This window comes from Anolis carolinensis, chromosome 3, assembly GCF_035594765.1.
Source record: "Anolis carolinensis isolate JA03-04 chromosome 3, rAnoCar3.1.pri, whole genome shotgun sequence".
NCBI classification, from domain to species: domain Eukaryota; kingdom Metazoa; phylum Chordata; class Lepidosauria; order Squamata; family Dactyloidae; genus Anolis; species Anolis carolinensis.
Window position 1 is genome coordinate 155,114,767 of NC_085843.1, and position 24,057 is coordinate 155,138,823.

General features: G+C 37.5%; 1 protein-coding gene across 5 annotated transcripts in view; it reads left to right on the forward strand.

Moving 5' to 3' along the window:
• dgkh (diacylglycerol kinase eta) overlaps nt 1-24,057 on the forward strand; it is a 117,533-nt gene that overhangs the window by 47,329 nt on the left and 46,147 nt on the right. For all 5 annotated transcript variants that reach the window (XM_062975604.1, XM_062975607.1, XM_016992259.2 and 2 more), the window contains exons 2-9: nt 7,312-7,422; nt 11,685-11,765; nt 13,772-13,876; nt 14,178-14,310; nt 14,753-14,859; nt 15,719-15,844; nt 17,557-17,659; nt 19,756-19,918. In XM_062975604.1, the coding sequence (XP_062831674.1) occupies nt 7,312-7,422; nt 11,685-11,765; nt 13,772-13,876; nt 14,178-14,310; nt 14,753-14,859; nt 15,719-15,844; nt 17,557-17,659; nt 19,756-19,918 (929 nt within the window). The remainder of the gene's footprint in view (nt 1-7,311; nt 7,423-11,684; nt 11,766-13,771; nt 13,877-14,177; nt 14,311-14,752; nt 14,860-15,718; nt 15,845-17,556; nt 17,660-19,755; nt 19,919-24,057) is intronic.

Consider the following 24,057-nt stretch of genomic DNA (forward strand, 5'->3'; position numbering starts at 1 on the left):
CGGGCCGGCAGAACATTGGATAAGTGAATATGTTGGATAATAAGGAGGGATTAAGGAAAAGCCTATTACACATCAAATTAGGTTATGATTTTACAAATTAAGCACCAAAACATCATGCTATACAACAAATTTGACAGAAAACGTAGTTCAATACACAGTAATGCTATGTAGTAATTACTGTATTTATGAATTTAGCACCAAAATATCACGATGTATTGAAAACATTGACTACAAAAATGCGTTGGATAATCCAGAACATTGGATAAGTGAGACTCTACTGTATATGAACTCTGTTGGGAAACAATTTCTTGGTCCAATGAGGAAAAAGAAGTCCAAGAACTCTTAGACTATGTGGATACTTTTAATGATTTAAAGGATATGATAGTAAACTTTTCTGTGTATTTAGCCTTTGTATGGTGCTATCTGCCATCATAATGAAATACTCCTTGACAACCCACTGGACTAAAGCACAAAATGATCATTTGTGACTACTATGGCAGTTAATATACTGTAAACTGAAGCATTGGCTCAATAATAAGTAAGAAATGGTTCTAATGTTTCCCCAAAATCCTTTTTATACAGGAGTTTTAGAACAGATTTCACAAGAATCCCTCCAGTTCTGCCCTTTGGAATAGATCAGTTGTATGTCATAATAAGGCCACGCACTTAAGAATCACATATTTGATTCAAGATTAATTGATTGAGTTTGGATCTTCATTAGGATCAGTATAAAATGAAAATAATGTTATACGTTTCACTAATGTAAGTGGAGTTTATTTTAAACTTAGTCTGGATTCAAACTAATGTGTATCATCTCTGACCTTATTTTTTTTCTTTAACATTTCTTCATTTCATCAGTGTATTGTATACACTTTCTAAAATTCTGCTGCATTTGAATTTGCTCTAAAAATAAACTCCATTGAAAACATTTTGTTTCCTATTGTTTCATTTTGTTTCTGAGTCCCCTCGGGGAGAAGGGCGGGGTATAAATGCATGTAATAAATATTGTAATGTAAATTGGAGAATGTTGTAATCAACTGTAAAGCTGTCTTCTTAGAGGATATTGACTTCACTACTTTTGATTTCCTATTGACATTTTTCTTGATTTAATGTTGCAACAACAGTTCTTCTCTGTAAATGAGAAGCAGATGAGAAATAGGTTAAAATATTTAGTGACTTGCCCAAGGCAGCTATAATAAGGAATAATATTTTTATTTGTCATATGTTATTCCTTTGGGAAATCAGACAGACCTAATGTTTACCTTATTTGCAGATTGGTTTCTCCTACTCATTTTATTTTGCCTGAAATAAACAGATGGTATGTGAATTGTTTATTTGTTTGCATTAGTTAATTTGGCATCCATGTAGAAAATATTGTTTATAGAAAAATAACCTTTAAATAATGGTTATTAAATAATGGTTATTAAATAATAACTTCATATGCCAAAAGGAGTTTGCATCTGTAATGAAGATTTATAATATGATAATTTTATGTGTGAGATCTTGCTTTGTAAAGGTGGCATTTCAATTTACTCTATATACTCATGTATAAGTTGACATTTTAGTCAAAAAATATCCCCCCCCCTCGGCCAAAACATCAACGGATCAGTGTGAATACTGTACCTTATACTTATGGTTATTAAATAATAACTTCATATGCCAAAAGGAGTTTGCATCTGTAATGAAGATTTATAATATGATAATTTTATGTGTGAGATCTTGCTTTGTAAAGGTGGCATTTCAATTTACTCTATATACTCATGTATAAGTTGACATTTTAGTCAAAAAATATCCCCCCCCCCCCCCCTCGGCCAAAACATCAACGGATCAGTGTGAATACTGTACCTTATACTTATGAAAAAAGAAGCATCCTCTTATCTGAGTAGAATGGCTAATGGTGAGAGTTTAGCCCATTCTGGAATAACCTAAAAGAGACACCAATTCCCTGGACTCTCTCCACCATGTGCCACTTTTAAAGTTCTGAATGTCTGGATGGGAAAATAGTTGTGATTCAGGGCAACTGTTATTTTCTTCTCTCTGCAGGAAGACCCTTGACTAATTTATGGATCATATCAAAATCTATAATTTTGGTCCTTTGACTTCTACATGATATCATCTTGTACATGAGTATAGATTTTAGCCAATACAGTGGGAACATCTCACATCTGTGGACATAATCAATTTTTCCTTTAACTAAATTAATATCCGTCTTTTGCTGCATGCAGCACTAAAGTTCTGTGATTCTTAAAACCATCAAAGATTCCTTTAAAGATAGTACAGTAGAGTTTCACTTATCCAACATTCGCTTATCCAATGTTCTGGATTATCCAACGCAGTCTGCCTTTTAGTAGTCAATGTTTTTGTAGTCAATGTTTTCAATACATTGTGATGTTTTGGTGCTAAATTTGTAAATACAGTAATTACTACATAGCATTACTGCATATTGAACTACGTTTTCCATCAAATTTGTTGTAAAACATGATGTTTTGGTGCTTAATTTGTAAAATCATAACCTAATTTGATGTGTAATAGGCTTTTCTTTAATTCCTCCTTATTATCCAACATATTCACTTATCCAACGTTCTGCCGGCCCGTTTATGTTGGATAAGTGAGACTCTACTGTATATATGCTCCAAATAGAGCTAAAACACGTTGAAATGATTTAGTGTGTTTTGCCTGCCCGGCTTCATTCTCCCTGCATTTTGCAAGGCTATTTAAGCCCCCTGAGCGTAGAGGAACAAACCTGGAAGTCCATTAGATACCTAACTGCATTTTAAATGTTTTTATTTGTTAAAATTAATAATAATTTACAGCTGTAGGAGCCACTGATTAGGACTGGGACCTGGCAAAAGTTTTCCATTGTAACCACATTCATGAATTTTCAACAAACTCTTTGCCTTCTCTGCTGTCCAGAATAGAAACTTCCATTGATAACTTCCTTGGTTAGAGCAATATTTTTTTAATGTATTGCCAAGAAAAAGGTATTTCTAAATATAAAACTATGTAAGGGGGTTGTGCAACAAATAAACAAACAAACAAACAAACCAAACTATAAAAAATTATGTAGACATAAAATCGAACTAAACTAAACAACAAAAACCTATACAAAACCATATAAGCAAAGGGAAATAAGGGCATGAGTTCTAATTACCCATTCAAGGGAAATAAATGTTGCCTCTTCCTACCTTCTTTCATTTTTACAGATTATACATATGCCTGTTTAAATTCTTTTGTGTTCTTTTCAACCTGATGCTGCTGTGTTCTTTCAAATAAGCAGTTTAAGCAATGGCACTTATTTGTCTGTTTTTGCCAAACAATGTACGAGGGCTATCCATAAAGTAGGTTACGTTTTGGAATTAAAAATGAACAAAGTATAGGAGAAAACATTTACCATATGCAGTTGAAAGCCACATCCAAATACCACATCTCATGTAGTCGCCATTCAACTTGCGCTTGCGCTCTCAACCACTTGTTTCCAACAATGGGGGCATGGCTGGCAACACAGTGTTTTGGCAACACTGCACAGGGCTGAGCGGCTGGTTGAGGATGCAGGCGGCAGAATTTGGTGGGGAAGGATTTGCAAAGCTCATTCATCGCTATGGTAAGTGCATAGATTTGAATGGCGACTACGTGAGATGTGGTATTTGGGTGTGGCTTTCAACTGCATATGGTAAATGTTTTCTCCTATACTTTGTTCATTTTTAATTCCAAAATGTAATCTACTTTGTGGCTAACCCTCGTATTTTCATTAGCCAATTAGAATTCAAGTTGTTCCATTTTGAGCATAATCTAGCTGATGTCATCGAATACTACATGTCCATCACATATGACAAAATATACTTTATCATTACAGGTTTATTTGAGTGGAAAGGGTTTTTGTTGTTGTTGGAATGAAATTGGTAGCAGGAAAGATTAAAAATCTGTTCACCACCATCTCATTCATGAATGGCCCCTGTTCTTCTCTGGATTGTGCTTATAAAACTGACCGTATCACCATGAATTTAATCTGTAATTTATTGCAACTCCCAGCTGCTTTAGCCAGCATAGACAAAGCAGAGCAATGCTGGGAGCTGCAGTCCAACAGCCTCTGGTGGGCCACATTATTCCCACCACTGATTTAGAAGTTGTAAAAATGATTGTGTGTTTATGGCAGAGTCAAGGATAAACAAACAAAACTACTACTGAATATTCCTTGCCTGAGAAAGCCCGATGAAGTTCATGGAGTTGACACAGGTCAATAGACAACTTGAAGACTCCACATATGCTTCTGTCAGTGGAAAATAAATGCATCATGCCCAATATCCACATATTGATTTTAGAGTTATATTTGGTATTTCCACAGGTGGAACCCTTTTGTAGTATTTGTATAGCCTCCAGTTGAAAGGTAGCCTATCTGACGGAGAGTGTTCTCAGATTTATATGAGTCACTTCTGGTTTATATCAGTGGAACAATAAAAGCTATAGCCAAGAGTCACATCACATTTTTCAACATTGCCTTGAAAATAACTTCCTGTAATGTTTCTTTCTTTCCTTTTTCCTCTGGGTCGAAATTCACATGGGCTTTGCAACAATTTAATGAGTCTTGGAATAGAAAGTGTGATTCAGAGCGTGAGTGAGAACTTAACTGTGTGCAGCATGTTCTACCAACAAAACATAGTACTTTATGGTCAGGTCAGTGTTGAAATGGGTTTAAGCACATTTAATAAAGCTGTACTGCCACCTTGTGGAAATCATATTTTTCATAACAGTTGGGTTGATGGCAGAAGTATTGAAAACTGATCGCTTCTAAAGAAGGGAATGTCACTTTTCATAGATATACAGTTATCTTTTGATGACTCTGGCAGTTGACTTTTAGATGTCACCATCAGATCCATAGTTGCCTTTGCGTTAGCAGCAGCTATCTAACTGAAACAATTCAGGTAATTTCCATTTTTAACTTCCTCCACTTTCTTCTCATCCCTCTTTTTTCATAAACTTCATAGTACACTATGGTGATAATAGATTAATGCACACTGTATGAAAAACATGTTAATGCTTGAAAATGCAAATTAGCAAAATGGTTTGAATTTGGTGCTGCTGTAAAGCTGCCCAGAGAATTCATGTCTTGATGCTACTGAACAGGCAGTCTGAAGGTGCACCTGCTTTGTATAATGAATGCAGTTTGACACCTCTTTAACTACTCTGACTCGAATGTTATGGAATCCTGGGAATTGTAGTTTAGTGAGGAGCTATCACACTTTTGCAGAGAATGCTATGACCTTGTAAAACTGCATCCTGAGAATCCAGGTATACAGTATTAGAGCAATGTGGGCAAAGATGATGTATACAAAACAATAAGCTGAGTCAAACATGCCCCTTTGGGTAATTGGCAGATACAATGCTTAACAGATACAGTACTTCCCAGGCTGCCCATAGCAGATGTGCTTTGTGTTGCAATGATCCACATGCTTCTGAGAGTGGCTGAATTCATGTAGTCTGCTTCTATACATGTGTGTGTATGTCCACTGCTATTTGGGACTCATAGGAGTCAGGAAAATGTTTCAGCCGGATTGAGGTAAAGAAATATATTTCTCCTTTCTCATCTTCTTGTCCCACGTGATGCAGCACTATAGGACTCTTCCATTGCAGGTGACTATCAGCTCTGCACTTCATTACTGTGTACAGGCAGTCCCCAAGTTACGAACAAAATAGATTCTGTAGGTTTGTTCTTAAGCTGAATGTGTACATAAGACAGAACAGGTACACATTTTAAGTTTAAACCCAGCCACACACACACACAGAAAGAGAGAGCGAGAACTTTGGATAGCACAGGGAAGGGTTAACACCCCTGTGCTGTTTGTTTTGCTGTATGTGCCCTGTTCAGAAGATTTGACCTCACTTTCTGTCCCTGTAATAATTATATTTTGAAAAATTTGGCTTGTTGTGGAAATAAGGACTGGTGACAAAGCTTCAGTGGAGATACCTTTTTCCTATGATAACTTTTTCAGGAGTGATTTTCCCTTCCTAGGAGTAGATTTCTCTTGCTTCTGGTTGTCTCATCCCCCTTCTTAACTACGAGTTGTTTGTAAATCGGGTGTTTGTAGGTCAGGTGTTCACATTATCCTTACCTCTAGAACATTGCTTAAGCACTTTCCCTCTACTACCCATTCTCTACTAGTCTCAATTTTTCATAGCATCTCAATGCTTCTTCTAAACCAGTGTTCAGCAGGACACAACCGCATCCAGTGCAGTCCCAGCACTGAATAAAAATTTGTATCTTGTGTTGGGGAGGTGGGTTTAGAAGAAGCTGGGACATTGGTTTATTCTACTTCTTTCTCCCTCTATAGTGTGTGGAAGATTTAAAAAACCTAAGGGCAAAAATCTTCCTGATTATTATTCTAGTTTTGATCTCTGATATCCTTAGCTTAAAAAACTGTTTGCTCAAAATCAGTAAACATCATACGACATAAGACAATGAACAATAACAAAATTATACACCAAATTGTATGCTCATGTAAATGAGTTGAAAGAACAGAACTAAAAGAAGCCAAACCCACCTTCCATGTTCTTTTATTGTAGTCACTGATCTATTTCTGCATGTCTTGAGAGTTCTAGAAACCACTATCCTATTTTATGAGCCTGTTGGGCCTTCAAACTGCAAAGTGAAAAGCTGTGGTTTAACATTAGAAAATGTGAAGATCCTGTACAATTTCTGCTTTTTCTGGTGATTCAGTTGTGACCTGTTTGCACAGATCATAAGAACATTTCCTCTCTTTCTGTAACACTCTTATTATTTTCTCATATTCTCTTGGGCTTCTGAACTCCATAAGTAGAATCTATAGGTTAGTCCTCTAATAGTTCAAACTGTAGCATGGATAATTCAGTAGATACGCTTTTTTTCATTTATACATTCTGCTGGGGATCCGACCCTTCTATTTTCTTTCTATCTGGTGATAAAATTTAAACTTTTATTGAATCATGTGTTCACATATTTATTTATGTGTGCTGAAAACATGTTATATTGGTTTTATTATGATGTGTTAGAATGGGGTAGATCATGAACCCACAAAACCAAGAAAAAGGAGGTAAAACCTCAAAAATAGACTGGCACATTAAACATTTAAGACCACTAGATTGTTATGGTTGCTGTAATTAAATGCATTATTTGAATCTAAATATTCTTCAGATAATGTTCCTCATTTTCTTACAATTAAAATAATTATACAGTTTTCATTCTTAAAATTAAAATAATTATACAATAATGGTATAAAATAAAAAGACTTTTGAGTATTGAGAATTTTGCATTGTAAATGTGTTTCTTCTTTACTCTAGACCAGTATAAAGGAAGGATTACTTTTGAAGCAAACCAGCTCTTTCCAGAGGTGGAAAAAACGTTATTTTAAACTACGGGGGCGTACTCTTTACTATGCGAAGGATTCAAAGGTAAGGATTTATACTGTTAGCAATTCATATAATTCCTCAGTCACACTAATGGGATTTGTTTATCTTTTACTTATTACAATTGCAGTTTCAAAGCAGCATTACTTATTTCATAATTAACTTTATATAATAAAATGGTATATCATCTGTAGTTCTTTTCCTAATTTCTAGGGAAAAATACCCCAGATGAATAGCAGTTCAGCTTTTCATATCAGGCAGAAAATGTTAAGGAACCTTATGAAAGAAAAAGCCCATTCTTGATGTTTGCTCCAAACCGACCCTAATTAAAGTTGCTGTATCTGTGAGCTAAAATGCCATAAGGTACAGTTGCTGTGATCTAAAAATTCACATTGCCATGAGGTACATTTAAAAGACCTCGACATCGTCAAAGAAATAGAGAGTGAATCACAAGGGAAGTTTTTCACTGCTTCAGTATCAAAGATTCAGTGCAGCCATTCTCTTACTGTTTTTGCTGACTTTTATCAAGATATACCTTTGGGTTTTCAGAGTTCTGGACCTCTGTATTGCCTTCAGATCAGGGGTGGCTTCAAATAATGCTTAAAATCAATTGTTCTAATGTTTTTTTTAATATCAACTCTTTCCAGCTCAGCTACCATAGCTAACAATGAAGGAAAATTGGAATTCCAGTGCAGTGACACCTGCAGATTACTAGTTCCCTACCCAAGTCAAGGAGAAGGGATAAAACTTCGGGAAAAGCCATATGTTGACCACTGCTTTGAGGCACATGGAGTCCTTTGTGTGCAAAAACCTCATATTTCAGATAAATCAGATAAAACTAGCTGTTTTGGACTACACCATTTGCATTCTTGACCATTGGCTATGCTAAGTAGGATTGCTGAGAACCTGAACCCCCAAGTATGTGGAGAGCAAAAAGCTGGCTACAATTTCTCTTTATTCAGTGTTATATTTATGCAAGGAGTAATAACACTGATGATGTATTAGAATGAAAGAAAAACATTCAAACTACTGTAATATATATGCTTGAGTCCGTAGTTACAGATTGAACATCCTTGTTCATTTTTTAAAAAAAGCAGTAACGTGCCATTTCAGATATATTGCACCTGTTTTAAGACACCCCAGTAATTCTCATAGATGTGTAGCATGTTTTCATGTGATATTCTTATCTAAAGGGGAATTATTTCTAAATTTGAGAATAATTAATGTCAATTTAAAATTCCAATTGACAGATTTCTTTTTTGGGCATTTTGATGAATTAACACCCCTTTCCCAATGTTTGCACTTTCTTACTGAAGAGAAAAAGTCTTGATCTACAGATTATGACAGAATTAACAAATTACTACAGTGCCAAAGATTGGGGAAATTATTGTTTGCCAAATACTACAGAAGGAAATATCAGGACCCCAGGTTAGGAGGGTAGGATTGGGGCAGAAATTAATACATCAGTCATTATAGGAAATGAAGAAAGGACGACTGCATTTGCCAAGGGGAAGCAGAAACGTAAGACTTGGTTGTCAAAACTTTGAGACATACACTATACTTATTTACATTTTGGTCCAAAAATGAAACATTGTGTTCAAGCCCCTTTAGAAATTCTTGAAGACCAGATCACCAAGAAACTGCTTTGATCATTTTGTCCTTGCAGTGATTACAGAGGGAATTAAGAGAATATAGGCCCTTATTAGTTACTCTGATAAACGTGACTTTGATCAAACACATTTTTGGGGAAGAGCCTTAGGAATGTTTTCTGCTAAGTTCAGGTATGTTTCACTTACTGGAAACTGTTTGATAGCTATTTCCCTAAATTTTGTGATCATATATCCCAGCCTCCATATTTCTGGATTTAGAGCTGAAAACTCAAATCAAGGTCACAGAAATTGGTTGCTTGATCTTACAAGGCAAATGTGCAACCCAAGTTTTCAGGCCAAGAAACATTTTACTAGAGTTGGCAAAGCATTCCCTCTATGTCCAAAAAGCTTTTTCTGGGGAAAATGCAGCTGCAATAATGCAGTTCAATAGGAAAACTAAGGGGAATTCTGACTCGTGAAATGTGGACCGAGTGAGAGAGTACAATAGAGAATTGTGCTAGTGAAGAGGCATGGGGAAGAATGATAGCAAAACCAACTGAATCCTGGGTTTATTTGCAGAATTAAGACACATTAGTGTGAGGATATGAAATAGAAAATGATGAACTTGATTCTCAAAAACAGTGATATGGTTTTAAATAAAGTGCTAAGACTTCTGTGGTTAAGAGACTGAACCCAGGATGGGTCAAAATGAAGAGAAGATACGTTAGGTTCCATCAGCTGCATAGAAGGTTGAATGAGGTTTTTTGCGTCTCGATTGATTTTTCATCAGATACCTAGCACAATGTCCTAGGGAAAAGAGAAACATCAGGTGTACTTGTGATCAGTAATTTACTTAAGGAATTCATAGATAAGTAGAAGACATTTGGGATGGATTGTTTTCCTTGGTGATTCAAAGCAATCTTTCTGGTTTGCAACTGCATAATTTCACTCTGTTAGTTAAATCAAGGAATACCTTCATGCACATGTAGATCCAGATCTTTAATGGCGTTCTTGGGTATGAAGATCTTTTTCATGAAAGGTCCAATTGGCCCACTTTCTGTTCTCTTCCAGGGGCAGGCTAAGGACTTTTTATTTTTGCAGGTCTTTGATTCTTACAGCACTATGCAGAAGGGTGTTTTGAAAGTGATGTGCTGGCCATTTATCTTGTTTCATGATGTTTGTAAAACAAGATTTTAACTGAACAATTTAAAATACTGTAAGCCACTTTGCTCCTGTGCTTAATTAATCAATTGAATCCTATACAAGCTTTACCTTCTGATATAAAAAGAGGGATAATCCAAGAAGCCAGAAGAGAGTCCAGTAAATCCATAGTGAACAGGCAGCTGGTGCATCTGAACCCTTTCTGTAATGTGCTACTCTTCTGACTCGCTATTAGAATGATTGAATGGTTACATATGCAAGCACTGGGTTTTTTTCTCCGTGTACTCTGTGAATGCACACTAGTGGTGATAACTTCACCTGCGCAGTCTTCAACAGAAACTCTTCCAAGCTGAATCTTTCAAATTTTGGTGGTAACCTCTCCTCCTTCCCTGCAGGGCATAAAAGGCAGCCCTGGGCGCTCGCTCCCCGGTTCCTTTTTTTCTGCCGTAAAGCTCACTTCAAAACCTTCTGATGTTGACCACACATTTCTAAGGTCTACAAGGGCCTTGGCAGCATCTACAGCATTCCTCAGGGGATCCCTCTGGACTCCATCTGCAAGGCAGCTATATGGTCAATGCCACTGACCTTTGTTTCCCATTAGAGGATAGACTCCAGGGCCCACAGAGACTCTGCCTTTGGCAAATCGGTCCTTTCCTCCTGCCTTCTTGATGACATTTTCTCCCTTTCTCTCCTTCAAAAGAAAAGGACCAGAGACTCAGAGTTCAATCTTTTCTAACATGTTTATTGTTCATTGTTTAAAAAAAAGATGGAAAGAGAAACTTTGTTCTCCCTTAGGAGTCGTAGCATCATGCTGATCCATCAAGGGTATTCTCCGCCTTCACGGAGAATTTTTTTTGCTTCTCCCGCCTGTTGCGGATCTCACCCTTCACTATTGAGACTCTTGTATGTGATGATACACACTACCACCTAAGCTGTATTGGGTGGCCACGGTATCCCAGAGCCTACCTTTGATTGCATACATAACTTGCACTTGGCCACTGACATAGGTCTCTTTACTTGCACTGTTATTGCCTTGATTTGTGCCTTAATAAATGATATGTTTGGACATTCAACTCATTGTCGGGTTTGCTCTGTCCCACCAGCCTGCACTTTAGCTTGCTAGTCTCCACTAGTGTGCATTCACAAAGTACACGAAGAAAAAGGACAGGTTGCTTACCTGTAACCATGTTTCTTCGAGTGGTACTCTTTGAATTCACACAAACCGCCCTTCCTCCCATCTAGCATACTTCTCCCTTTCTCGTCGCCTTTGCGGCATAGGAACCGGGGAACGAGTGCCCAGGGCTGCCTTTTATGCCCTGCGGGGAGGGGGGCGGGGTTACCGTCAAAATTTGAAAGATTCAGCTTGGAAGAGTTTCCCCTAGAGCCTGCGCTCCACTAATGTAAATTCACAGAGTACCACTCGAAGAAACATGGTTACAGTTAAGTAACCTGTCTTTTTATATTCTACTTTTTCTTTGAAAAAAGACTGAAACAATAACAAAAAGCTGAACTGCCATGTATGTAGAGGTGAAATATATCTCTATTTTATTTTCACAGTCGCTAATATTTGATGAAGTTGATCTGTCCGATGCCAGCGTTGCTGAATCAAGCACAAAAAATGTCAACAATAGCTTTACGGTATGCCGTCAATATACTCAACTGTTACTAATGTAGTCCATAATGTTTTGAGTTTTTCACTTTGATTACTTTAAAAAAACTATTAGAGAAAAACGTTTCCCCCTGCACTTAAAACAGTACATCTGCTGAAATATCCTCTGCTCAAAGAGAGAAAAAAAAACTTTTTTTTAATTATGGAGGACTTGTTATTTCCCCTACACCCGATGAAAAAGGCTCCAAGTGCAGCTTACAAAAATCTATGAAAAGACAGTCTCTGCTCTCACTGTTACAGTATGAAAGACACAAATGGAAAGGGGCTGGTCCTTTTATAACAAAATATAAAGTTACATTCTTTAGCGCCAAACCTGAAAACATTTTTGGCCCCAGGGACTGGATTCCAACTTAAAGGAAATTGTGGTGGGAGGTGGAGGGAGAGTGCAGTAGGAAACATCAAAAGCACAGTAGGCAAAGTCAGTGGGACAGTTATAAACTCAACCTTTCAGATATACTGCACCAAACATAGGAGTACATGTAGGAGTACACTTCAGCATATGTAAATAATTATGGTCATTATTTTTGTCTTCTAAATAATTAATTCTAAATTATTTTGCGTTTTCCTTTGTAACTTTCATCAGTAGTCATTCAGTCTTTGATGTTTTGTACAATATACTGTCATCTGTATATTCCTTCTCTTAATTTTCATGTTTGTTTCTGTGAGTGTGTTACATGCTCTGCATATAAATTAAACAGATAAAAGGGCAGAATGCAGCTTTCTTTTGTTTCCTTACCAATGGGAAACCATTCTGTTTCTCCATATTCTGTCCTGAGAGGTGTCTCTTCTAAAGAGTGTAGTCAAATGTTGTGGTAATCCTATATCTTTTGGAGCCAGCCTGAAGAATAGTCCTGTCAGAATAGGATGTCTACGCAATATGTTCGACCACAGCCTGAATCACTGTCTGGGAGCAAGTATAGATCCAGGAAGTCTCAAGCGATGTTTATTTGAGGGAAGAAAAAGAGAGGAAATCCAGAATGTTATTTTGGTTACACTAAGTTGGCAATATAACTAGTTAAACATGGTTATTGCAGTGACTGGAACAGATCTGCCCTCTATCTTACTCCCTAATAAATGGCCATGAAGACCAAGAGAAGATAACGAAAGACTTTCTTTATCTGCCTGCATTTCTTTAAGGAGAAATGACCCCTTTGAGAAAGATCAAGTCTGTTTCCTGTTAAATTATGTATGTGTATGATTTAAAAAACAGACAGCACTGCCAAGTTTGTTCCAGATCACAGAAGATGCAGCTATTCAAGTAGTGTGTATAATAAAGTGATTAACAAGCGATCTATTTAAATGTATTAGCAAAACATTTCAGCTTCCCCTCTTTTTTATAGTTCAAACATTGCCCAGGATCTGTTTAATTTTACATATTTCTTGTTGGGCTGTTTAAGAGTGCTCTCAGAAAATATTTTCCATTTTTAGGGATCTGAGAAAACTGTCAGCTTGTTAAATCAGGAGGTGTTCCAGCTACTGTAATATGGGAACAAACAAATACATTAATAAACCCTACAAGAAAACCAACAACATGCTTCTTTTAAACTATTTGTGTGCTACTGCTCAGATATTTTAATCTGAACTGAACACTTGAAATTATTATCTTTTCCAAGTGAAAACTCCCCCACCCCTTTAAAAAAAAGTTGAGGGTAGCAATATAAATTTGTAGTTTCTTGTTGATTAGTGAGAATATTTCCCTGAATATCTCCTATGTGTATACAATTGTGAACATATTTTTTAATTTTTAATTTAAATAATCCTGATAGGAGAAACTGTGATACAAAACTGGTGGGGAAAATTATTAGTAAATTACAAGATAAACATCATTGATTGCTGTACCTAGTAACAAAATTGGCCTATGTAGTTACACCCAGGATTCTACAATATTCATTACTACAGTTATCTTGTTCTTATATTCTGTGTTGATTTGTCCTCACAGCATTTCAGAATCATTATATCAATAGGTCTTTTTCAGGTAATCACACCATTCAGAAGATTAATATTGTGTGCAGAGAACAGAAAAGAGATGGAGGATTGGATCAGCTCACTGAAGTCTGTACAATCCCGGGAACACTATGAGGTAAATCAATGATGCTATTGATAAATATTGTACATTTTGATTTAACAAATAAAAAATCCCTTCCGAATAAATGATTTTTAATATGCCGTATATGGGGGAGGAAAAAGTGTGTGATCTTGATGAAGTATTTAAAAAAGCCATGGAATTAAAATACAGATTTAGTTCAAGATAGATAGATAGATTTTATGTTACTTTGGTTTCAAGAGACCAGGACGTATGCATTGCAAAGCAAAATGAGGTGCTTTTATTTTTTAAGTGATTTTCTGTACTTTGACATTTGTTTTAATTTCCCCTTCATTAGACTGCACAGTTTAATGTGGAACATTTCTCAGGAATGCATAACTGGTATGCCTGCTCTCATGCTCGGCCCACCTTCTGCAATGTATGTAGAGAGAGCCTTTCTGGAGTGACTTCTCATGGCCTGTCTTGTGAAGGTAAAGTTAACCTTTGCTCCCCATCCTCGCATTAAGTGCTATGGTGTAGCATAAGACATTATCTTTGATGTAATAGTCGCCACCATGTCATAGATACATTTCCCTTTTTGGGCCCTCAAAAAGGAATTCCTTTGGCCAGCAGCCCCCTTTCCTTGGAGATACTGGGTGTGAGTCAGGCATGATTCTACCTCCTTTCCAGCTACAGGGCTGCTGATCGACTGAAGCCCTGTAGCTGGGATTATTTTCACTGCACAATAGTTGCATCCACTTTTTTTGGCCAAAAAAGGGATAAAATTGTGACATTGCATGGTTAAATACAATATATTATTATGTAATGAATCATTATTTGGAAGTGATAAAGCCCCTGAAAGATTAGGTGCATTTGTAGATACAATATTCAGAAATGCCTCAGGAATATGTCTCTCTCTGTTTTCCCCTCTAGTTTGCAAGTTTAAGGCTCATAAAAGATGTGCAGTCCGTGCAATAAACAACTGCAAATGGACAACGCTGACTTCAATTGGAAAAGATATTATTGAGGATGAAGATGGTGTAAGTATTTGTATAAAATCGCAAATAGCACATCACTGCCTTCTTTTAATGTAGAAATCCAGTACATTTTATAGTAGTTAAAATAATTGTAGCTGATTATGGATCCTGTCTACTTTAGGGCAAATTTAATCTTGTTAAAGCAAAGCATAGGAGAGATAAAATTCATTCCTGTGTGGCTTGTGTTTCTGTATGATACGAGATGATTTTCCTTCAAGAAGTGATTGCATGTTTAGGTGTTTCACAATAGATTGGCCCCTTGCTTTTACACACCAGAAGAATAAGGGGCTTCATTTTCATAACAAGTATACAAACATCACTGTTAAGAGTCTGAAGGTCAATAGTAGCATGGCTACAGAGGGCCAAAGGCAATTGGCTTGTGGTTTCCAGAAGTAGCATTGCTGCTTACAACCCCAGAGTCAACCTAGAGACTTTATGAAATCCTTGGGGCACCATTCAGTTAGGTAACATGACATATGTGCTGTTATACTTATTACAATAATATTACAATATAGTGTTATAGTACAATATAGGAATATATAATGCTTATATTGTGCTATACAAATAATATAATATATTGTATGTACATTTGACTTGTAAGCTGCCCTGAGTCCCCTTTGGGATGAAAAGGGCAGGATATAAATATCACAAATAAATAAATAAATAAATAAATAAATAAATAAATAAATAAATAAATAAATACTTGGTAAATATGCACAGCTAATCAGAACCTAAAAGTTCTTCAAATGGGTTAGAAAACATGTAGTGAGGACAATGCTGAATTTTGAGAACCACAGAAGCGAAGTAATTTTCCTCCCCCCCCCCCCCCCGACCCTGTTTTGACCATGACACTTTACTACAGGTGGCCATGCCTCACCAATGGTTAGAAGGAAATCTGCCTGTGAGTGCCAAATGTGCAGTCTGTGACAAGACCTGTGGCAGTGTCCTACGCTTGCAAGATTGGAAGTGCCTTTGGTGTAAAACTATGGTATGTTCAAATGCCTGAATTCTATTTTCCTTTAAAATTCCCTTTTTGATTCCCCACAGCATGGTTTGTGATGAGTTTTAGTTCTGACTGAGGATGTCAACTTACTGACTCTTCTTTGGTAGATTAATCAAATGGCTTTTGAGCAATTAATAAAAATAATTAATGTAATTCTAATTTATGTGCATGCTGAGAAAGCTTTTTGAGAAAGGTTTCTTTATAAAATGTTGAGTCTATCACTCATTGTTTAATAGTACTAATACTGTCCATATAGACTGTAATTCTTTGAACCTGTGACCACCTCACTTTCCATATGGGCTTTTAGTGACAAGAATGTGCAAAGTTAGCGAATGATCAATACCTTTCAAGCACAATTTTTCTTTTGCCCAAGGATATAGTCTGTGATAGCCACAATTTGCATTTCTCTCTAAATTAGTTACTGATTCCTTTAGAGCAGAGCTTTCTAAACATTTCATGTTGGTGACACATTTTTTTTAGATTTGCATTGCAATACAGTAATACAGAGCCCTCAGTAGCGCAGTGTTTTAAAGCGCTGAGCAGCTGAACTTGCGGACTGAAAGGTTGCAGGTTAGAATCAAGGAAGCAAAGTGAGCACCCACTGTTAGATCCAGCTTTTGCCAACCTAGCAGTTCGAAAACATGCAAATGTGAGTAGATCAATAGGTACCACTCCGGCGGGAAGGTAACGGCACTCCATGCAGTCATGCCGGCCACATGACCTTGGAGATGTCTACGGACAACACTAGTTCTTCGGCTTAGAAATGGAGATGAGCACCAACCCCCAGAGTCGGACACAACTAGACTTAATGTCAGGGGAAAACCTTTATCTTTAGCCTACATTAATTCAGGTTAATTAGCAAACCAGAGGTTAAACCAAATCCTTATAAGAGATTAACACATACAACAGTCATAATGACAAAATGTATGTGAAACAACACACCTCATGAAAATCCTTCATTTATATTTTTAAAATGTATGAATTATAAAATAATAATATACATTTCCAAGATTTTTGTCATTTCTAGTTACATTTGGGTGATATGCCTACACACTGCAGCCGACACACTAACATGTTGGTGACACACAGTTTGGAAAGCTCTGCCTTAGAATACGATGTTTAGTATCTTCCTGACAATAGGGAATATGTGTTGTCAAAGGCTTTCATGGCCTGAATCACTGGGTTGCTGTGAGTTTTCCAGGCTGTATGGCCATGTTCCAGAAGCATTCTCTCCTGATGTTTTGCCCACATCTATGGCAGGCATCCTCAGAAGTTGTGAGGACACAACCTCTGAGGATGCATGCCTTAGATGTGGGTGAAGTGTCAGAAGAGAATGCTTCTGGAACATGGCCATACAGCCTGGAAAACTCACAGCAGTCTAATAGGGAATAGTTTCTAAATGAGCTAGCTTCTGAACTGTTGTGTTGTTTATTTGTTAGTGCTCAGTAACAACAAAACCAGATAATACATTTGTTAAACTTCTGGTGGACCTCTTGCCATATATTGATGGTAGACTGCATTCAGCCTAATGGTTCAGAAATTGTACTTAAGTTCTTCTTTGCAAATGATCTTACTGAATTATACAATACAATTCAGTTATATAGCTTTTGCTGTCATATTAGGGTTGCTTAATACCAGGGGAATATCACTAGGCAGCATTGATAATAACAACTCATCCATTATTAAATCATTCCTAGGTGCACACAGCTTGCAGAGATTTATATCCCCGCAAGTGTCCACTTGGCCAATGTAAAGTATCCATTATTCCTCCCACAGCACTGAACAGCATTGACTCTGATGGTATGTATGAGTTCTGGCAACTTTCTCTTTCACATAAAACTGATATGCTTGAAAATAGGATTGGGATGCAGTTTTTAGACCATTCTTGTAGGCATTGCCTCAGTGCCATTATATAGTATAAGGCCTTGCATAAGTCAGTGAGGATGTTCTTTCTGGCAGTAAGGCAGAAGCTAGTGATGCTAATTACAAAAACAAGAAGTACTTTATGTCAGTGCAATCCTAGTTTATATTTGTAAGCCCAGATGGGTGTTAAGGTACCTTATCCATATGTCTTGTGTAGAAAATGAGTGGACGTGCACATGACTGTGCTGTAGCACAGTGACAGTATTGAATATGGTCCTGGATGCATTTCCTCTGACATTGCCAAAGTGGGTTGAATCCTAAATTCCTGTAACTGGCATTCCATTCACACATAAAAAAGACATTCATAGCTCTCATGGGAACTGGCTTTTATTGATCTCTCTGTGTCCCTCCTAAAAACGTACTCTGGAAATTTATAACTCTGAGATTTGTGTGGGAAGAGAAGAGTCAGTGGAAATATTTTCTCCTTCCCGTTTCTATTTACAAAATCCAGCAATTGATTCGTTGACTCTTTCAATGAAGGGAAGCTCATCTATAAGGCAATGATTGGAATGTTATGGAATCCTGTAGGTGAACATTATAGACTATTAAATCCAAATGCAGACTAGGAATAGCATGCTCACTATCTTTGTGCAGTACACCTTATGCATGTAGGTGATGTCTTCTGTGTATCCTCCCAGAGTAACTTTGTCTTTTGTTTTTATCTATTTTAATGGGAGGTGGTCAGTGTGGTCAGCAGTGTGCTTGGGTACAAGCACTGATGTAACATACATATTTAGGGTATGTAAAATAAGATGAAGGGAAAACATTAATAGCTTTACAAATGCTTAGAAACCAGAGTTAGCACATCATAAATTGGTAGCAGAAGTGACTATAAAGTACTAGGAAAGGACTATGCTGAAGAAAAGGGTGTGAATCTGTTCTGGAATTTTTGAGGATCTTCCAGAATATGTAAGAATGAGTACAGGATAGAACCCTGCAATGGGAACCAGAAGGATTGACAAAAATCACCTCTCCCATTTTTGTTAGTGAAGGTGTCCACTTGACTTTCAGACCTTTTAAGGATAGAAGGAATCTTCTGTGATCCAAACCATTATTTCCAAAACTTTAGAAATATTGAACTGTACAGCAAAATGGGAAGCACAACTTGACCAATGGCTACTTTCTAAGTGAGGTCTGACTTCTGAAAACATACTTGCTAGCTGGATATTGAAGGATTAAGAGAGAGATCTGGTCAGAATATGCCTTAGCTTAGTCTTGAAAGGGACACATTGCAAGCATATCATTAATTCAATATATTTTTAGTATTAAATAATGCGGATGCTTTCAGCAAATGTTCATGCTCTGTATGAAATAACCAGTGGACATCTTTGGCTAAAATACTGTTATGGTTGTTTTGTAAGAAAATATTTCTCATTTTAGCATTGTCAGCTTGCTTGCATCTTTTAGAATAAGTATTAATATCAGATAGAATTGTATCCAGTTGCCTGTTCTTCTAATCTCACGCTTTTTATGTTTGGAATTTTTCATAACCACATTATCTGTTTTGATTTATTATTGGTTTCATTATTTAAAAAATGTCAGAGCATGCCTGACACTCATTGGGATCTGGATGCAATTTTCACAGCATTATTTCATATTTTATTAAGAGATGCATTGTAAGGTTGCTGGTGCCAGGGATACAGTTTTTATTGTTTTTGGAAGCGCTCATAAAGATGAATGCTGTTGCTGTTCTTTGCTGCCATAAATGTGTGACTGACTGGATTGGATATTTCGTGTGAAGCCATTGTAAAGGTACCTTGCACTGCACAGAGAATCTTTTTCCAGTTGGTAGGTGCTAGAGCTTATCACCGAATTACGTTTATTGGGGGGGGGGGGCATCCTTTATCTGAAATGGGAACAATGAGACTGTTTCTTTGTCTGATAAACTACTAGTAGTGATTTTGCTGGAGAATAGGGAGGAATTTGGCTCTCTCTGTCATATTGACATCGTTTTATTCCTTGCCTATTTGCAGGATTCTGGAAAGCCACGTGCCCACCAACTTGTGCCAGTCCTCTCTTGGTTTTTGTTAATTCAAAGAGTGGAGATAATCAGGGAGTAAAATTTCTTCGAAGGTTCAAGCAGTCGCTAAATCCAGCTCAGGTGTTTGATTTAATGAATGGAGGTCCTCATTTAGGGTAATGAGTTTTGCTGTCTTTCTGGTATTGTTTATCTTTTTAAATGATCAGAAAATATCATTATAAAATAGCTCCACTTAAATCATACTTAATTCTACTGGTGTTCATTTTTGTTATCTCTTTAATGTAATAATGGTTACATCAGAGTTGTAGGTTTTATGTCACAGCAATTCTGGTGTTCACAGAACGTTTGGGAGCCTTCTCCTTTTAACAAACACATACAATGTACAGATTGATTGCTTAGATTTTGAGAGACAAGTTCTTTTTAAGTCTGTTTTTTATATATGCTTTATTTAGAAATATTAGCTCTATGCTCATGAATACCCAGAGCTTTCTCTTACAAGGTTTTAATATCAGAGGTACTAAGATTAAACTTTTTTTCTACTTTATAGCTATTATTGTGGCTCAGTGGTACTTTGCACTCTCTGTTTTAGGTTGACACTTCAGATACAAAATCATTACTTGGGCTCTGTCCCCATGTAAGCTGCCCCAAGTCCCTTCAGGAAGATGGAGGCGGGTTATAAAAATAAAGTTGTTGTTGTTGTTGTTGTTGTTACTATTATTATTACTACTCTGGCAGGCAAAAGTTTCCATCTAAATATACAATAACCGCCAACTTGGATTTGCTTTTGCAGTTCTCTGGAGTACTTGTGCATATATTTGAGAATTATTCATGGTAGCAGTCATTTTTGGAATTGGATCTTTAGCATCTTGCATGATTCTGCTGTGAAATCATTGCCATCTAGTTTACTCTAAAAATTATTTGCTCATTTAAACAGAAGTGCTGTTTTATCTTTTGCAACAAGGCATGTTTTGAGTGGCAATGGCAAACTAGGTCTTTCTTCATAGCTTTTGGTGCATGACACAAATGGGTTTTATGCCTATGCTGAGACTTGTTCAGAGTGATCTTGAAATGATGAACCTTAGAGGGAATCCTGCCCTCTCCCTACATTACATATACTCAAGTTTGCCAAAGCTACTGTCTCCTGCAGTCCTCTTTATTCACAAAAAGAGAAACTTCATTTGGAGTGTTCTTCTCTTAATCCTTTCTTTTGTGTCTTATTCTTCCTTCTCTTTTCTTCTCTTTGTTTCAATGTGTTCCTTTGGATGACCTGATACTGTTATAATCTCCATCTCCAAAAGAGAATGGGACAGAGTTCTCACCTCATGCTCGCCAACTATTCTGATCCGCGATCCATGATTTCATCCTGAGTCAGTATTGGTCCCCATTCTGGATCAATCCAAACACCAGGAACATTTATCTATGAATTCTCATTTCTATGATTAGGATCTTTGATATTGTTGACTGCTGCCATCACAAGTATGCTCCGAGGGAACCTTCAATGTTAGATGCCACTACTATATCAACTATCTGGAGAATGCCCATCACAATCCTCTTCATCACCATGACTATTGAAGCAGTTGTAGATCTCCATCATGATTCACACTTTATCTTCATTGGATTATAGGCTGACAATGATGCTTTTGTAATTATTTTGGTACCAATAGCACTCACAGAATATTATGTATCTATATGTTGTGCACTATCCCTTATGACTACTTCTTCAACAGTATTTTTGACTACCATATATGTATAAGTTGACCTCATGTCTACTTTGAGGACATGTTGGGTTTTTTTTGGGTGGTGTCAGACCCCTGGTAGCTGGGCACCAAGAACCATACACGGAGGCCAATCTCTATCTAATATCTTTATTAAGGAAATATATAAAAGCAATAAAAACAAGTGAAGAATATAGTTCAGAAGCAGACCTTTCAAATGAGGTCAAATATAGTCCATAAATGTATTGTCCAATAAATGATATTAGAGTTCAAAGTTCTTTATCCAATACCGAAACACACACTATTGCCAAGCAATAGTGTGGGGAAATGTCAGAGTCTTAGAAGTCCAAGGAAGCTTGACAACAAGGCTGGAAATAGACTTGGTTCTTTGACAAGGTCCGTGACTAGGTACAAGGTAACCAGTGAATCCTGGAACAAGGTCCGTGGTTAAAAGCAAAGCGATGCAAAATCTTGAATACTTGATCCGGGAGGCAAGGAACTGGGGTTACGAAGTCCACACAAGATCTCACTCCTGAAGCTGATCTGTTGACTCCGCAAAGAATCTCACGCGCCAAACACCTATATTGGGTCTCGTTTTCCCGCCAACAATCTCTTTCCCTAGAGAACGAGAAGCGAAACCCAACTCTGTCCAGATGCAAGACTCCTTAGAATTTCCCAAGGGAAGCAGGCCTAATCAGCCTGTTGTTTGACAGTGATCCGTAAACTCCTGCGATTTGCTTCTCTGACTCCTCTGTCTCTAGAGTAAGATTCCTTCCTGGGAAACGGAGGCGAGGAATGCCCAAGGTCTGTTTTACTGAATTCTTGAGGACAAACATCAACATCCGGCAGGTGAAAGGACTCCGGCTCTTGTTGAACCGGCGAAAACCCCATGTTTTCATCTTCATCTGCCACGATAGTACTAGGAACAGGACTACAAGGCCCATGGGGCATCACAGGTGAGGGGGGGGAGGGTTACTATAGATTTTGGGTATGATCCATGAATAAATCAAGGATCATTCTATGGAGAAGAGAAAGCATTAATCCCACATCGGGGCCACCATTGTTGTTTCCCTGTCCAGGCTCCCAAAAAGACCAAAAGTGATGTCATGACAGACAGATTATAGAGAGACAGTGCTTTTTCATGGGATGGACTAAATGTTTTCCTTCTGCCATTCTACTCAGAGCAAGAGATAGATGTAAACTGCTTATAACAGTTAAGGTACACTCCTTAGGTGTGGAGTGTGTAAAAGCACTGAGCTGGAGACCGAAAGGTCCCAGGTTCAAACCCCAGGAGCGGCCGCTGTTAGCTCCAGCTTCTGCCAACCTAGCAGTTCAAAAACATGCCAATGTGAATAGAGCAATAGGTACCGCTCCGGCGGGAAGGTAGTGGCGCTCCATGCAATCATGCTGGCCACATGACCTTGGAGGTGTCTACGGACAACGCCGGCTCTTCGGCTTAGAAATGGAGATGAGCACCAACCCCCAAAGTCAGACATGACTGGACTTAACGTCAGGGGAAATCTTTTACACTCCTTATATTAACTTATGGATAACTCAGCTTAGGGTTTTTTTTGGATTGATTTTTTTTACTGGAGATTCTAAACATACATGAGTATATAGAGTCCTTATTTATTTTTATTTTTTTACAATCTTCACATGTACTCCAATACACTTCCAAAGCTGTCACGTCAACCCATGACAGCAGCCTTCTTTTACTGTCACTACTGTAACTTGTCTGAAACTGATTCCTCTACTGTGATAAATACTCCTTCACCCAAGTCATTGGGAACACCATACCATTGTCATATTTGGAAGATCCCAGATCCTCTGCTAAAATGCTATACAGGCATATCTTAGTTAACAAAGTCTATGGCAATGAAGTTACTCTTTACAAAGTCCCTTTGTGGGATCCCAGGCTAGCCCGCCCTCTTTTTTCTAGCACTGACATTAGGAGGATGGCGAAGGAGGGCTGAGAAAAAAAACTTTCAGTGCTGAGTGTGAGCTGTGTGTCTGTAGTAATCAATTGGGTAAGTTTGATATTGCAAAGAATTGTGCTAAACTGTTGATGATCCTGTTGTAGCTGTGTTTTCGTAGACAACAGCCGAGTCAAACAGCTGCCTCCAAAATCCTTTGCTAAGCATATGTGAAAAGTAAAGCAGAGAAAAGGGGAAAGCAGATTAGCCTAGTTTACCAGCTACCCTGGCATGTTGAAAAAAAGCATACTATATTTTATTGCATAATAATCACCATGGCATGGCAAAAGTAGTTGTGATACTTCAGGAGGACAGCTTCAACTGGATTCACACAGCATCTTATTTGGGCTCACAAATCATCCCTATGCTTTCTGAGAAGAATATATTGTGTTCAGCAGACCTCATCATGTATTCTGTAGGGTGAGGTTCAGTCACCTCATCTAACAGCTTGGATCTGGATCGACAACCGTTGAGCATTATGGTGACGTCTTGTGAATTATTCACACAAAAGCCTTAAAGTAATAAACAGAAATCTTTTTATGCCTTTATAGCATCTATATAGGAAAAGCATAGATTGGCAGATGCTTTTCTAGTGCTATATTTCTT